At 52.1% G+C, this 14,598-nt stretch overlaps 1 protein-coding gene across 1 annotated transcript; it reads right to left on the bottom strand.

Annotated features, from left to right (window-relative positions):
• Positions 1-392: 392 nt before the first annotated feature.
• On the bottom strand, positions 393-14,219 carry TMEM178A (transmembrane protein 178A). Its single transcript, XM_030558379.1, has 4 exons — positions 13,829-14,219; positions 4,838-4,951; positions 3,315-3,452; positions 393-1,427 (listed from the first exon to the last, which is right to left on the bottom strand). The coding sequence occupies exons 1-4, from the start codon at positions 14,217-14,219 to the stop codon at positions 1,186-1,188; spliced, it is 885 nt and encodes a 294-aa protein (XP_030414239.1). The 3' UTR covers positions 393-1,185.
• Between the last annotated feature and the right edge of the window lie 379 nt (positions 14,220-14,598).

A 14,598-nucleotide genomic window follows, 5' to 3' on the forward strand; every position in this document is an offset into this window, starting at 1 on the left:
CCAGACAACCCAATCTCCCTTTTCTACCCCCAGACATTTGAAGCTGAGGTCTGAAGTGTCTGATACTGGCCACAAAAGTCTGAGCCCAGAACAGTGCCCGAGGGCAAGGAGGGAGGCTTGTGAGATTGTGCAGTGCTGTGCTTTCATGCTGCAGATGAAGAATCCTTACATCTCTAGGGGGAAGGAGGAGGCAGTGCTCACAAGGGCAGTGTCAGGAGCTCTGTTCAGAGTCTGGAGGCTTAACCTGGGAGCCAGAAGCTGGATTGCCTTTCACAGCAGTCTAGCGAGAACCAGGAGGGGTGCTCGACTGGACCTGTGACTACCCTATCACTAGAAAGCCAGCTGTAATGATTCACAGTCAGCTTTGAGTTACACCACCTTCAAGAGAGAACCCAGTTCTAAGTCCCTTAACTTCTACTCAACACAAACACAGTGCTCGCAGACGGAGGTGTTTTACTACTGAATTGTAGTTTAACACAAAGATGCTGAAGCTTCACAACAGAGATAACTTCCAACACTATCAGTGGAAACGAATGAATCTCTCATCTATATAAATAATGAACATTTTTGGTTACTTATAAAGTACAAAGGGAATGAAACCAAGCAGGATTCTTGTTTTGACAAAGAACATTCATATGGGATACAGGGGAAGAGACTGGGTCTATCCAACAGCAAAAATCTAACAACCCTCCCCTGAATTCAAATCCAGAAGAAGCTGCATTAAAGTGTATTAAGCATGATCCTAGAGAAAGAAAAGCATATTTTTCTGACTTGGACTCATTTGGCAATGATTTTTTCCTTCTGATAAGTTACTTTATTTACAACCATTTGAAAAATAGAAATAGCCCTAAATTCTCATCCCAGCTTTTCCCAACCATTTAACTTGTCCTATGTGAATAGCCTCATCTCCTTTCAGACACATGTATACACAGTATATTGACTGAAGCAGTTGCTATCCCTACTATTCTTGTCCTTGGGAAAGCATTTCCTATATTTGATTTCAGTCAGCTAGAACACAGAACAGAACTCCTCTTGTTTCCCGACTGGTAGATTTTGAAGGAGCAGGTATTTGTGCATGGAATCCTGAACGTAACTTTCCTTTCACTTTTTTGGGGGTAAGTCCTTGAACAATATTGCTTGCCTGTCACTGAACAAGGGTAGAGAAGATCATCTTCTGAGAAGCTGTCATACAGAAGAGTTTCTGGCAGATTTTAGATGAATAATCTTGGTCCTGCTAACAAATGGATAAGCAGCGCAAAGACATCCTGCTGCTACTACAAATCCTAAACTGCACCAAGCACAAAATATAGACCAGCTGTATCCATGTTCCACATCATCAGGAAGCCTATATATGAATGCTGGTAGGCGGTTTAGATCATATGATACACTTGCTGCATAAGTGCACAGAGAAATAGTGCAAAATATTCCTGCAAACAAAACATTCTCAGGGTTAGTAGAGTTATACAGCCTGGGATAAATAAAAGAGCAAACACGTCCCTGTTAAACACTAGTTTATATAATCAAAAGATTAGGCAAAAGCTGTTTTCTTACTTGGACAGAACGTGGTATTAATGCTGGCATTTACAATGTTTCAGGGTCTTATCTGACTACACAAGTCTTTGAGCACTGGCTCTGTATTTTAATTATGAACTTAATGTAACTTCTTGTAGTTCCTGTAAGTTCTTGTAGTTGGAAAAAAGCTCTCAGTTTAGACAAGTGGTTTAAGGTTTGCTGCATTTGTTACCCCAGGGGAATGCTTTTAGAGCATGTGGATTCATGAGGCCTGCTTAACATATTCAGATTGGAGACTCCTCTTCTTGCACCCTGTAAAATCCATGGCTGAGAGCAGCCCCACTGCACCTCACAAGATCCATGGTGGGCTGGCTGAGGCAATAGTTTTGTATTGACAAAATCTAGTCTGGGCATGTATGTAATTTACTCAACCATGCATCCCCAGCACAGCTCTGATGTGAGTGAGCTCCTTATCTCTCAGCCACTCCACATCTGTCTGCAGGAGCTGTCTCCCTGTCCAGAGTGTCCCTCCTGGGTTGGCAGCAATCTATTGGGCTAGATGTTTCATTATGCAGTGAAATTAGCTATACACATACAGCCACAATACATTTTTCCTTAGGCTTGCACTTAACAAATTTATGGAATAAAATCTGTGGTGCTTAAAATTAACAAGTTGATGAAATAAAATCTACATGCTCAGTATGTGCTTTTCAGAGGTTTATAATTTGGTCAAACCAATATACATTTCCCCCAGACCAGGCAAAATAATTGCTTCTCATTAAGGGCTTTTCCCACAATGAATTTAACCTTTCCTATCCTTTGCCATTTTTGCTATTTGCAAAAAAAATTGAAAGACCTTTTTCTTAATAATACAAACCAAATAACACCTGTTCACCTTCACTCTGAAAAAACAACTGAACACTTTTCCTCAAACTTCCCCAAAAAGTTCATTTTTAGGAAAAGACCAATGATGGAAAACAGTAACCTGAGGGGTGAAAATTTCAAGAAGTTATAAATGACTTGGACAAAAATAAAATTGTTACACTGACTTAACTGAATAACAGCTGCTTTTGTTGTAATTTAGACTTCTCCTTCATTGTTTTAAGGCCAGAGTTAAGAAGAAGGAATGGGGGGGAGGGGACCCTATTCTCTAGTCTTCCCCATTAACATGAAGTTAGGGATAGATTTTGCCTTTAGACCCAGTCTTGTGCAAAAGAAGGGGTGTAAACTGCACCCCTCCAGGAGTAGCCCTGCCAGACGTTGTAACTCAAACACAATTTAGTCTCAGCCTCCCTCTTTGCTTTGGAAAGAAATCATTTCCCAGCAAATTATGACACCCTCCCATGCTGTCTCAGGTTTGCTGGCTGGTAAACTGAAGGCAAGGGACCAGTGCTCTGCCCACTCTTCCCCATCCACATGCTCAAGCAGGGAAGTAAGCAATGGCACAATGCCCACTTGCCCCTGCACGCCTGGTCCTAGAGTTTGCAGTCTGTGCAAGCGCTGTACTGGAGTGCTCTTACCTCCTCTTTCTCCCAGGCACAGGTATGCAGCGTGAAGGACAATATTTTTATTCCCTTTTTTGGAAGAAAAAATTAAATGGTCCCTTTCTGTTTTCATACAATATTCAGAAAAATCTTGCCTGCTTTTTTGACATCTGCCTGAATAGCTGCAGTGGAAAGTCAGTTCTAACTGGAAAGATCAAAGGAAGGTGTTCTCTGCTGTTGGATAACAAGCACAGTCTATCAAAGAAAAACCTAATCAAGGGCTTCATTTGTAATTAGCACACAAAGATGGCACAATACCTGTCATAAGGAATAGGAGGCCTGCCACGTGCTGTGTGAGGCTTTCCTCCCAGAAGAAACTGACTGCCGCTACAATGCATCCACAGAGAAGAACAGCAGCTGCCATGCCCAGAAAACCAGCCGTGATTCTTCTTAAATCTGTTTCCATATCAGAAGTAGAGCAGAGATTAAACACCACCCTTTTGCTGAGAGCAAAAAAGAGAGTGGCAAGGAACTATTTACAAATCCTGTTGGTAAATGCAAGGTAATGCATATTGGAAGAATCTTTCGAGCCACTCATAGACAAAGCTGGGTTCTAAATTAATTGTAACCACTCAGGAAGAAGAGGTGGACTCCAGAGTGGATAGCTGACTACACAACTCTCCTAAATGGGTAGCAAATGGTTAAAAGAGCAAACAAAATGTTTAGATGCAGATGCAATGGAACAGAAAGTAATACTGAACATGTTCTAATATCACTACCTGCACCAACGATGTAACCTGACCTGGAATACTAGTTCTGGTCACCCTATCTCAAGCTACGTCAGCAATCGATTTCTTGGGGATCGATATATCACGTCTCATCTAGACACGATATACTGATCCCTGAACGAGCTCCTATCGATCCCGGAACTCCACCAACCCAAACAGCGGTAGTGGAGTCGACATGGGGAGCCACGGACATTGATCCCGTGCCGTGAGGACGATAGGTAATTCGATCTAAGATATTTCGACTTCAGCTACATTATTCTCGTAGCTGAAGTTGCGTATCTTAGATCGATTTCCCCCCGTAGTGTAGACCAGCCCTTAGAGAACAAGTGATTCAGAGACAGACAACAAGAAGGATTAGGGGCATGAAAAAAATTAACTTTAGAGAGAGAATGAAAAGATTGGGATTGTTTAGACAGGAAAGGAATAAGAGGGGACTTGACAGAGGTATAGAATATAGTGAGCAGTACAGAAAAATTAAACCAGGGGTTGGTTCCTATTCACCCTTTCTCATAACACAGAATGAAGGGATATCTAATGAAATTGCGAGGCAACAAATTTAAAATAGATAGAAACAAATACATTTGTACATATTGCACAGTTAGCCTGCAGAACCCATTGTCACAAGTTATAATTTAGGCCAAGAGTTTACCAGGAATCAAAAAAAGAATGACCAACTATATGAATAACAAGAACATCCAAAGCTACATCCGATGAGATTTAAAATTAAAAAAGAAGATTTAGAAGGGATATAAACAGCCATGTTTCAGGGCATAAGGCAACTTGTAAAGGATGAGGGCTAGGAAGATATTTACCTGTAGGTCGGTTATTCCATATATGCTTTTTATGGGATTTCTTACGCCTTCCTTTGAAGTGTCTGATATTGGCCACTGGCCAGAGAGAGGTTACTGGACTAGACAGAGCCCTGGTCTGATTCAGCATGGCAAACCCTATCTACAGACCAGCGCGTTGTCTTGCTTTTTCATGTGAAACACTGACAGAATTATGGAGAAACTTGTGCGTCCCCAGATGAGAGCTGACAATTTGTGTACTTACGAAGCAGATGCCACTCATCTTGCTGGATGGTCTTGGTTAAGTTGAATGGAATGTTTCGGAAGCGCATTGGCTGGGAGAAGTGGTATTTGATAGCTGTGCATCTCTGAACAATACCTTCAGGAAAGGAAGAATGAGACTTCATTAACCTGCCGGCTAAAAACCAAGCAGGTTCCCCCAGAGAACACTGTGTTAAACATTGACAGCTAGGCTGAAAATTGTCTTTTAATACAATTAGTCCACACTTCCTTCTCCCCATTTGCTCTCCCCGTGCCCACAGACTACCTCACAGCTTCTACCCTGCACTTCCAGTTCTGAACACCCAACACCCCCTCTCCCTATAAATGGCAGAAGCTTGACACTAGTGAGAGATGTGCAAGCTCTTCAGGCTCGGAGAGTTCACATGCGCGTGGATGTGCACCTACCCACCCGCTGCTCTGCGTTCACTCTGGGGCAATTTCCTAAGCAGCCTTCTCCCCCAACAAAACGCTGGAGGGGACCCAGACTCACAAGATCCCAGGAATGTGGGATCAAATTTTCAAATGCACCTAAGTGATTTAGGAGTTTAAGTCCATTTTTCAAAAGAAATGTAGGCAATTAGGAGCCCTAATCTCACTGAAAGTCAATGGGATTCAGACAAGACATTGACACTAGCAACCAATGACTTTTGGATAAGGACTTCCCCATCTCTCCTTAGAGAACAACAATTCCCCAGCTTGAGATCAAAGGACTGGAAAGGTACAAGGTTGGGTGATAAGTGCTGGCTGTTGGAAGGAGTCAGGACTCACCTGGGTCTGACAAAGGAGGTCAGACACAGAGTGAGACCTTGAATCAAGGGGTTCCCTACAGCTTGGCGGGGCTCAGGGCTAACCAGAGCTTTAACCTTCAGTTCTCTATAATACCCTAAGGAATTCCTATGCTGTGTCCAGATGACTAATAAATCCGACTGTTTGGATGATGCTGGGTGAGCGCTGCTGCAAATAACGGTCAAATTAATGCATGAATCCCTGCAGAGTGGACAAGTCTCCAAAAGGGATCTGTTTCAGCTGGACTCGTTGAACGGAGCTCACGGTGTGAAGCAGAGGTTCTGCAGGCCCAGAGTCCAGCCTAAGGAGGCAGTGAAGCCATGTGGCTTACCCTGGAGGAAAAGGGAGACACCCTGACAGGTCTGGCACACTGAAGGGGTTCCTCCTAGAGACTGATCCAAAGCTGGGGACATAGCACCGATCCTGTGAATCCGTGATGGGTGGGAAAACACATGATGCACCCGTCACAGTATGTAGCAGCTGCTTCTCCTGTGCGCGCTCCCACAGCACATGCAGAGACACCCTGTTTGGCTGTGCTCTCAGTAGAACAAATGCCTACAAGATCCGCCACTGGCAGTGTTCCCTGGCGCCCCCGAAAAGGGCCTGTTGCTTTAACAGCTAGTACCTGGCCCCATATGGATAACCCCATGTTTGCTTTGCAATAAGGCAATCTAGCTCCATTGCAAGGAAGCTGAAGTGCCCAGTGTACTGCCCTGACACTCAGCTGCAAGGCTATTCTTTGGGTCTTATCGTGCAAGGTGCTGAGCGCTGTCAGCGCTTACTGATTTCACTTGGGGCTTGGAGTCAGCACTTGGCAGGATCCAGTCCTTATCCTCTAAGCTCAGTGACATTGTGACAGGTTGCATAGTGTCACTAAAAGGCTTTGTGACAGAGAAACCACGAGCAATTCTGTGGTATTTGTGAGGCAAACCTGCAGCTGGACCAGGGCTGCTTGTTCAGCTCACCAACACATTCCGTAAGCAGCACCTGCAGTGACTCAGCCCTAGACACACTGCAGCAGCCTGTCCCTGGGCAGGGCCTGGGTCAGATGTGTCTGTCTTGTCTATTTAGATTGTCAGCTCTTTGGGGCAGGGAGTGTTTCTTCTTTGAGGGGCTCTGTGCATTTCCCACTTGTGGTTCTTGTGGGCTAATGCGCCCTGACTTCAAGTGCAAATGCCAAGAGGAGAGGGGGTCAAACTCTCTGTGTGTATGCATGCAGTGTCCAGCACAAAGGAGTCCTGCTCTTGGTCGGGGCCTCAAGATACTATTGCAATATAAATAATAATGAAACTAAACTGGTTACACCAGGAGCTGAAAGTGAATTGCCCAGGAAGGGGATGGAGTAAGACTCCTCCCCTCACCAAGGGCATCATGGACAGATCAGAGGACAGCCAGGCTAGCGGGAAAGGTGCTGAATCGTTGGAAGCATAAGAGCTGCAGAGAGATGGAGTCAAAGAAGGAGATGGCTGAACCCAATATGTGAACTTTGGCTCGCATCCTCAAAGGTGTTTGGGGGCCCAACTCTCATCGGTTTCACTGAGAGTCAGGTGCCTAAATACCTTGGAGGATCTGGAACTTTCCTTATGAACCCTTTCTACCAGCACTTAGCCAGTAAGGTGACGCGACCTCAGTCCTTTTAGTTTAATTTACTATTAAAACAGATTAAACCCTTTTAACTAAAAGGAGACAGCATATGAAAAATAATGGGCTGCAAGGTCGTGATCTGAATTTAACTATGCTGCAAAAGTGAAGGTGTTTTTCTCTGAAGAGGTAAGCAACTGTAAATGCATTTGTTACTAATGGTATGGCAGTGCTTTCAGGTGGCTGTGTAGTTGCAGCACCAGCACTGGGAGAGAGGGGAATAGCTTCCAGCACTGATGCACTGTCTACACTGGCGCGTTACAGCACTGAAACTTACATCAACTCAGGGAGGTGTTTTTCAACCCCCTGAGTGAGAAAGTTTCAGTGCTGTAAAGTGGCAGTGTAGACAAGGCCTATCACAGTTAATATGAGTCTCAGGAAAGAGGCCTATGCCTGAGAGAGCGGTGATGTTTCTGGAAAGGAAAAAGTTACCTGTCTGCAGACACAGTGATTACATGCTTAGGTTAGAGTTCATCTCTATGGGAATATCGATAAAAGGTCCTCTCATGCTAGTCAAGAGTTAATGGGATGGACACACCAGTGTAAAACTGGAGAGTGAGAGGAAATGCAGGGCCTTTGTGATTGTACATATTAATATTGAAAGCTACTCTCTGGGACATTTTGAGATGGATCCTCAGCTGGTGTAAATCTTCATATTTTCACTGAAGTCAATGGAGGGATGCCAATTTACACCAGCTGAGCTGGCCCTTGGACTTTAATCAGAAGCCAAGAATGTTGGCTGCAGAGAACAAAATGTCATTTTGGTTATAAACAGAAGCATGGGGAATGGGTTATAAGCAGGGCTGGCCCTGAAAATACAACCTCCATCCCAGGGAAGATATTTTCATGTGCTCTAGGGTATAGCTGACTCCAAATCCAAAATGTTATCCCTAAAGGCACAAGCAATGAAATGTCACAATGAGTCTGCTGAGTATAAGCATAAGAACACTTAAAGCAATATCTATTTTTGCATTTCTCTACTCATTTTCAAGTGTATTGCTTGGCTTAAGATGGTATGAATTGCAGCACTTAAATGTGCATCTTCGTTGCCATAATGAAAGCTATTTACCTTATTCTCAGGCCAATCTGGTAAATGAAATTTTGTGTCTTCCGAGGCACATCTCTGAAATGTTTCATTAAGTTACAGATATTTTGTGCAACATTCACTGCACGTAATGTTAACAATATAACTATCCTGTTCCTCTACACAAGTGGCTACAGAAGATAAAGTGATGCCTCCCACCCTTTTGAGCATGAAATAGTGTATTACACGTTATTTCTTGCTGTAATTAAAAGGTTTCTTATCTACTTATATAATATTAAAGTTAAATATTATGAAAACCAAAACAACTAACCAACCAAATCAAAAACCTGCATTATGTCAATATGTGTAGTTTGAAAATGTTTAATCTATTGCTGCAACATAAAACAAATACCTTATCTTTGTTTCCCAGTATGTACTAAAGAAGAACATTAGCCCATGTCTATGTGACATAAGGCTTGGCTGTTCTCCAAAGGTCTAATTTAACAGATGACAATAAAGGGAGGAAGCAGAAAAGTCACATCTCAGATTGGGGTGACAAATGATGCAAATGTCTGTTGACTATTCCTTTTAATTTCTGAAGGGACAGAGGTGTTATTATCTGGGCTACATTTCTCTTTTTCATTAAGGAGGAACAGAGGTTCTACTAGAAGACCAGTGCAGATTCTTACACAAAGAGGAGATGTACAGGAGGCCACTGAAGGCAGCTTCAGGTACACAGAAAAGTAACAAAAAATGGCCTGTTTAATATTAGACAGCATATACTTAGACGTACACAGCAGCCAGGAGTGGCTCTAGGTATTTTGCCACCCCAAGCACGGCAGGCAGGCTGCCTTTGGCAGCTTGCCTGCGGGAGGTCCTTGGTCCCGCGGATTCGGCGGCAGCCTGCGGGAGGTCTGCTGAAGCCACGGGACCAGCGGATCCTCTGCAGGCAAACCACCAAAAGTAACCTGCCTGACGCCCTCGTGGCGACCGGCAGAGCGCTCCCCGTGGCTTGTTGCCCCAGGCACGCACTTGGCATGCTGGTGCCTGGAGCCGCCCCTGACAGCAGCATAACTGTGGGAGCAGTAGAAGAGCAGCTACTGTAGGTAGTGGCCAACGACTCCTGCACATAAAGCATTGGTAGCCAATGACTTTTACTAAATCCGTGACTCTTACTAAAAATACCTGTGACTAAAACATAGCCTTAATTATCACTCATCAACACTCAGACAATACTCTATGCCCATGTATCCTCCCTCTCGCCCGACACACACACACACAAACCCCAGACTGAGGGGGAGGAGGTGAGAGGGTGGCTAGTGCCAGTGCATTTGTGGCAGTGGAGGGGAAGCTGAGCATATGGTGCCATTTTATTTGTTGGCATAACCTCTCAAACATTCCTCATTTTGAAGCATGTCATTCACTGCAGGCTGAAAAATGACTTTATCCCATGCAAAGCTGGTGCCCTTCACTGTTATTACTGAAAATTATTAACATCAGAAATAAAGAACCATAAGGACGAGGTTATGGGAAGAGGCATGTACAGAAAAGGAAGGAGTCCTATTGCAATTTAAGTTGCTTGCACGAATAATTGTTGTGTGTTTCATCCTGAGTCTGTGTCACACACTGTCTCCCCACATGTGGGCCTGGCTAGCATGAGAGTATACTCATTGGTGGTAAAAAGAGCATATATGGTGCCAGCATGTAAGAGGGAACAGGAAGGAGAGGCAAAAGGGTCTGTAGAAGGGGAGCCTACTCCCTGTATATTTTGGGGCTGGGAGAGGAGAAGAGGAGTGCATGGTGCCCCCACACTGGAGGGAGAGAAAGGGATACACAGTGTGGGTGCACTGTGGGAGCTGAGTGCACTGGAGTCCCAGTACTGGAGATGGAGAAAAAAATTACAGTGCCTGTGTATGGGGGAGGACTGAAGAGCAAGAGTAGTGCCTTAGTATCTGAAAGTGCATTGTGGGGGGAATGCAAGCTGTTACATGGTTTCTTTGCACTTGGGAGTGTACAGTACCCATGCACTGCGGGAGGAAGTGAGGTGCATGGTGCCCATGTACTGATATAAAGGTGTGCATGGTTCCTGTGCACTGGGGTAACTGGAATGCATGGTACCTATGCATGGGAGAAGAGGAGGTATGTGGACCCTGTGCATGAGTGGAGTACCTGATGCACTGGGAGAGCGAAGAGATGCATGGTGCATTACGGGGCACATGGTGCACATGTACTAGGAGAAGTTCTTGTGCTTTAAAGAGTAAGGTAGGTGTATGACACATTGGGGGCTGCACGGTTCCCATGCACTGAGGGATGATGGGGGTGCATAGTGCACCATGCCTGTGTACTGGTGGGTGAGAGGATGCAAGGTGCATGTGCATTGTTTATTAAGGGGTGCATAATCCATAGTACCCATGCACAGGGAAAGTGGGTGCATGGTGCATTAAGGGTGCACAGTGCCAATGCGTTGCTAGATCAGGGAATACATGGTATTTGGATGCACATAGTGCCTGGGCAGTGATGGCACAGAGTGATAGTGTTGGGGGTGCCAGGCACACACTGGCTGTGCAGGGGGTGGTGTTCGGGGTGCTGGGTGCATACTGGCTGTGCACGGGGTAGTGTTGGGGGTGCCAGGCACACAGTGACCGTGCGGGGGGTGGGGGTGCCAAGCGCACAGTGGCCGTGTGTGCGTGGAGGGGGGTGCCGGGTGCACAGTGGCCATGCAGGGGAGTGGTGTTGGGGTGCTGGGCACACACTCACTGTGCAGAGGGCAGTGTTGGGGGTGCCGGGCACACAGTGGCCGTGCAGGGGGTGCCAGGCACACACTGGCCATGCAGGGGGTGGGAGTGGGATGCCAGGCGCACACTGGCCGTGCAGGGGGTAACGGGTGCACACTGGCCATGCAGGAGGTAGCGGGTGCACAGTGGCCGTGCAGGGGGTGGCGGTGTTGTGCCAGGCACACACTGGCCGTGCAAGGGGTAGCGGGTGCACAGTGGCCGTGCAAGGGGTAGCGAGTGCACAGTAGCCGTGCAAGGGGTGGCAGTGTTGTGCCAGGCGCACACTGGCCATGCAGGGGGTGGCGGTGTTGTGCCAGGTACACACTGGCCGTTCAGGGGATGGCGGTGGGGGTGCTAGGCGCACAGTGGCCGTGCGAGGGTGCCAGGCACACACTGGCCATGCAGGGGGTGGCAGTGTTGTGCCAGGAGCACAGTGGCCGTGTGGGGGTGCTGGGCACACACTGGCCATGCAGGGGGTGGCGGTGGGGGTGCGAGGCACACAGTGGCTGTGTGGGGGTGCCAGGCGCACACTGGCCATGCAGGAGGTGCCGGGCACACACTGGTCGTGCACGGGATGGCGGTGGGGGTGCCAGGCGCACAGTGGCCATGTGGGGGTGCCGGGCACACACTGGCCGTGGAGGGGGTGGGGGTGCCAGGCGCACAGTGGCCATGTGTGGGTGCCTGGCACACACTGCCTGTGCAGGGGGTGGCAGTCGCGGTGCCAGGCGCATAGTGGCCGTGTGGGGGGGCCGGGCACACACTGGCCGTGCAGAGGGTGGCGGTGGGGGTGCCAGGCGCACACTGGCCATGTAGGGGGTGGCGGTGGGGGTGACAGGCGCACACTGGCCATGTGGGGGTGCCGGGCACACACTGGCCATGCAGGGGGTGGGGGGGGTTGCCAGGCGCACAGTGGCCGTGTGGGGGTGCTGGGCACACACTGGCCGTGCAGGGGGTGGGGTGGGGGTGCTGGGCACACACTGGCCATGCAGGGGGTGGCAGTGTTGTGCCAGGTGCACAGTGGCCGTGCAGGGGGTGCCAGGCACACACTGGCCGTGCAGGGGGTGGCCGTGGGGGTGCTGGGCACACACTGGCCGTGCAGTGGGGGGGGGTACCGGCACACACTGGCAGTGCAGGGGGTACTAGGCACACACTGGCTGTGCAGGGGGTGGCGGTGGGGGTGCCGGACACACACTGGCCATGCGGGAGGTGGTGGTGGGGTGCCATGCGCACACTGGCCGTGCAGGTGGCGATGGGGTACTAGGCACACATTGGCCGTGCGGGGGGTGGTGGTGGGAGTGCCAGGCGCACACTGGCCGTGCGGGGAGTGGCGGGGGGTGCCGGGCGCACACTGGCCGTGCAGGGGGTGGCGGTGGGGGTCCCGGGCACACACTTTGCCGTGCGGGGGGTGGCGGTGGGAGTGCCAGGCACATACTGGCCGTGCGGGGGGTGGCGGTGGGGGTCCCGGGCACACACTTTGCCGTGCGGGGGGTGGCGGTGGGAGTGCCAGGCGCACACTGGCCGTGCGGGGGGTGGCGGGGGAGGGGTGCCGGGCGCACACTGGCCGTGCGGGGGGTGGCGGGGGGGGTGCCGGGCGCACACTGGCCGTGCAGGGGGTGGCGGTGGGGTCTCGGGCACACACTTTGCCATGCGGGGGGTGGCGGTGGGAGTGCCAGGCGCACACTGCCCGTGCGGGGGGTGGCGGGGGGTGCCGGGCGCACACTGGCCGTGCAGGGGGTGGCGGGGGGGTCCCGGGCACACACTTTGCCGTGCGGGGGGTGGTGGAGCGGTGCCAGGCGCACACTGGCCGTGCAGGGGGTGGCGGTGGGGGTCCCGGGCACACACTTTGCCGTGAGGGGGGTGGCAGTGGGGGTGCCGGGCACACACTGGCCGTGGAGGGGGTGGCAGTGGGGGTGCCGGGCACACACTGGCCGTGCGGGGGGTGGCGGGGGGGTGCCAGGCGCACACTGGCCGTGCAGGGGGTGGCGGGGGGTGCCGGGCACACACTGGCCGTGCAGGGGGTGGCGGTGGGGTCTCGGGCACACACTTTGCCGTGCGGGGGGTGGCGGGGGGGTCCCGGGCACACACTGCCCGTGCGGGGGGTGGCGGGGGGGTCCCGGGGCGCACACTGGCCGTGCGAGGGGTGGCGGGGGGGTGCCAGGCACACACTGGCCGTGCGGAGGGTGGCAGTGGGGGTGCCGGGCACACACTGGCCGTGCGGGGGGTGGCGGGGGCGGTCCCGGGCACACACTTTGCCGTGCGGGGGGGTGCCGGGCACACACTGGCCGTGCAGGGGGTGGCGGGGGGTGCCGGGCGCACACTTTGCCGTGCGGGGGGGTGCCAGGCGCACACTGGCCGTGCAGGGGGTGGCGGTGGGGTCCCGGGCACACACTTTGCCGTGCGGGGGGTGGCGGGGGGGTCCCGGGCACACACTGGCCGTGCAGGGGGTGGCGGGGGGGTGCCGGGCACACACTGGCCGTGCGGGGGGTGGCGGGGGGGTGCCAGGCGCACACTGGCCGTGCGGGAGGTGGCGGTGGGGGTGCCGGGCACACACTGGCCGTGCAGGGGGTGGCGGTGGGGTACCGGACACACACTTTGCCGTGCGGGGGGTGGCGGGGGGGTCCCGGGCACACACTGGCCGTGCGGGGGGTGCCGGGGGGTGCCAGGCGCACACTGCCCGTGCGGGGGGTGGCGGAGCGGTGCCGAGCGCACAGTGCCCGCACAGAGGCTGCCCCGTGCCGCGCTCCCTCACCTCTCTCCACCAGGCTGTCCAGGTGCGGGTCGATGCCCAGGCAGTAGCATTTCCTCCACAGGCCGGCGTGGGTGGCGAAGAGCGGGCGGGCGCAGCCGGACCGCAGCACGCCCAGCCCCGGCAGCCCTGGCCAGCGAGCGGGCTCCGGGCCGGCGCGGCGGGGCAGGCGGCGGCGCAGGGGCAAGGTGGGCAGGCGGGGGCGCGGGGCGCGGCGCTCGCAGCCGGCGCGGTGCCGCCGGGGGTCGGTCTCGTACCAGTGGTCGGTGAGGAGGGCGGCGAGCAGCAGCCCCAGGGCGCAGAGGCTGAGGCACAGGCTGAGCGCGCTGACCAGCGCCCGCCTCCGCCCCATGGCGCCGCCCGCCGCCCTCACGCCGCCACAGCCCGGCCACATGCCGGCTGCAGCACAAAGGACAGCGGCGCCGCCGCTCCGGCCCCCGCGCGGCCGCCAGGGGGAGCTGGGCTGCTCCCTCGGAGCCCCGCACCGCCCCGCACCGGCCCCCCGCGCCGCCCCCTGCCCAGAGCCCGCATGGGCCCGCCCCGGTTCCGGGGCCGGACCAGCCCCAGGGTCCCCCCACCCGTGGCTGTCTGAGGGGCGGAGTCACAGGGTCCCTCCACCCGTGGGTGTGTCAGGAGTGGAGTCACTGGGTCCCCCCACCCGTGATTGCTTCCCCCCACACCCATGAAGAGGAACGGTGCATAGAAACTCACCCCATCAGCTTGAGCTCTGGGGGAACAGAATAAAAATCCCTGACATGAAGATGCAAATTAGA

The sequence above is a fragment of the Gopherus evgoodei genome, chromosome 3 (assembly GCF_007399415.2).
Source record: "Gopherus evgoodei ecotype Sinaloan lineage chromosome 3, rGopEvg1_v1.p, whole genome shotgun sequence".
Classification (NCBI taxonomy): domain Eukaryota; kingdom Metazoa; phylum Chordata; order Testudines; family Testudinidae; genus Gopherus; species Gopherus evgoodei.

Coding starts and splice junctions, on each gene's coding strand:
- TMEM178A (XM_030558379.1), bottom strand. CDS start 14,219: ATGTGGCCGGGCTGTGGCGGCGTGAGGGCGGCGGGCGGCGCCATGGGG. Junction 4,952..13,828: donor GGACAGCCTGGTGGAGAGAG/GTGAGGGAGCGC, acceptor CCTTTCCTGAAG/GTATTGTTCAGAGATGCACA. Junction 1,428..3,314: donor CCTCCTATTCCTTATGACAG/GTATTGTGCCAT, acceptor TTTTGTTTGCAG/GAATATTTTGCACTATTTCT.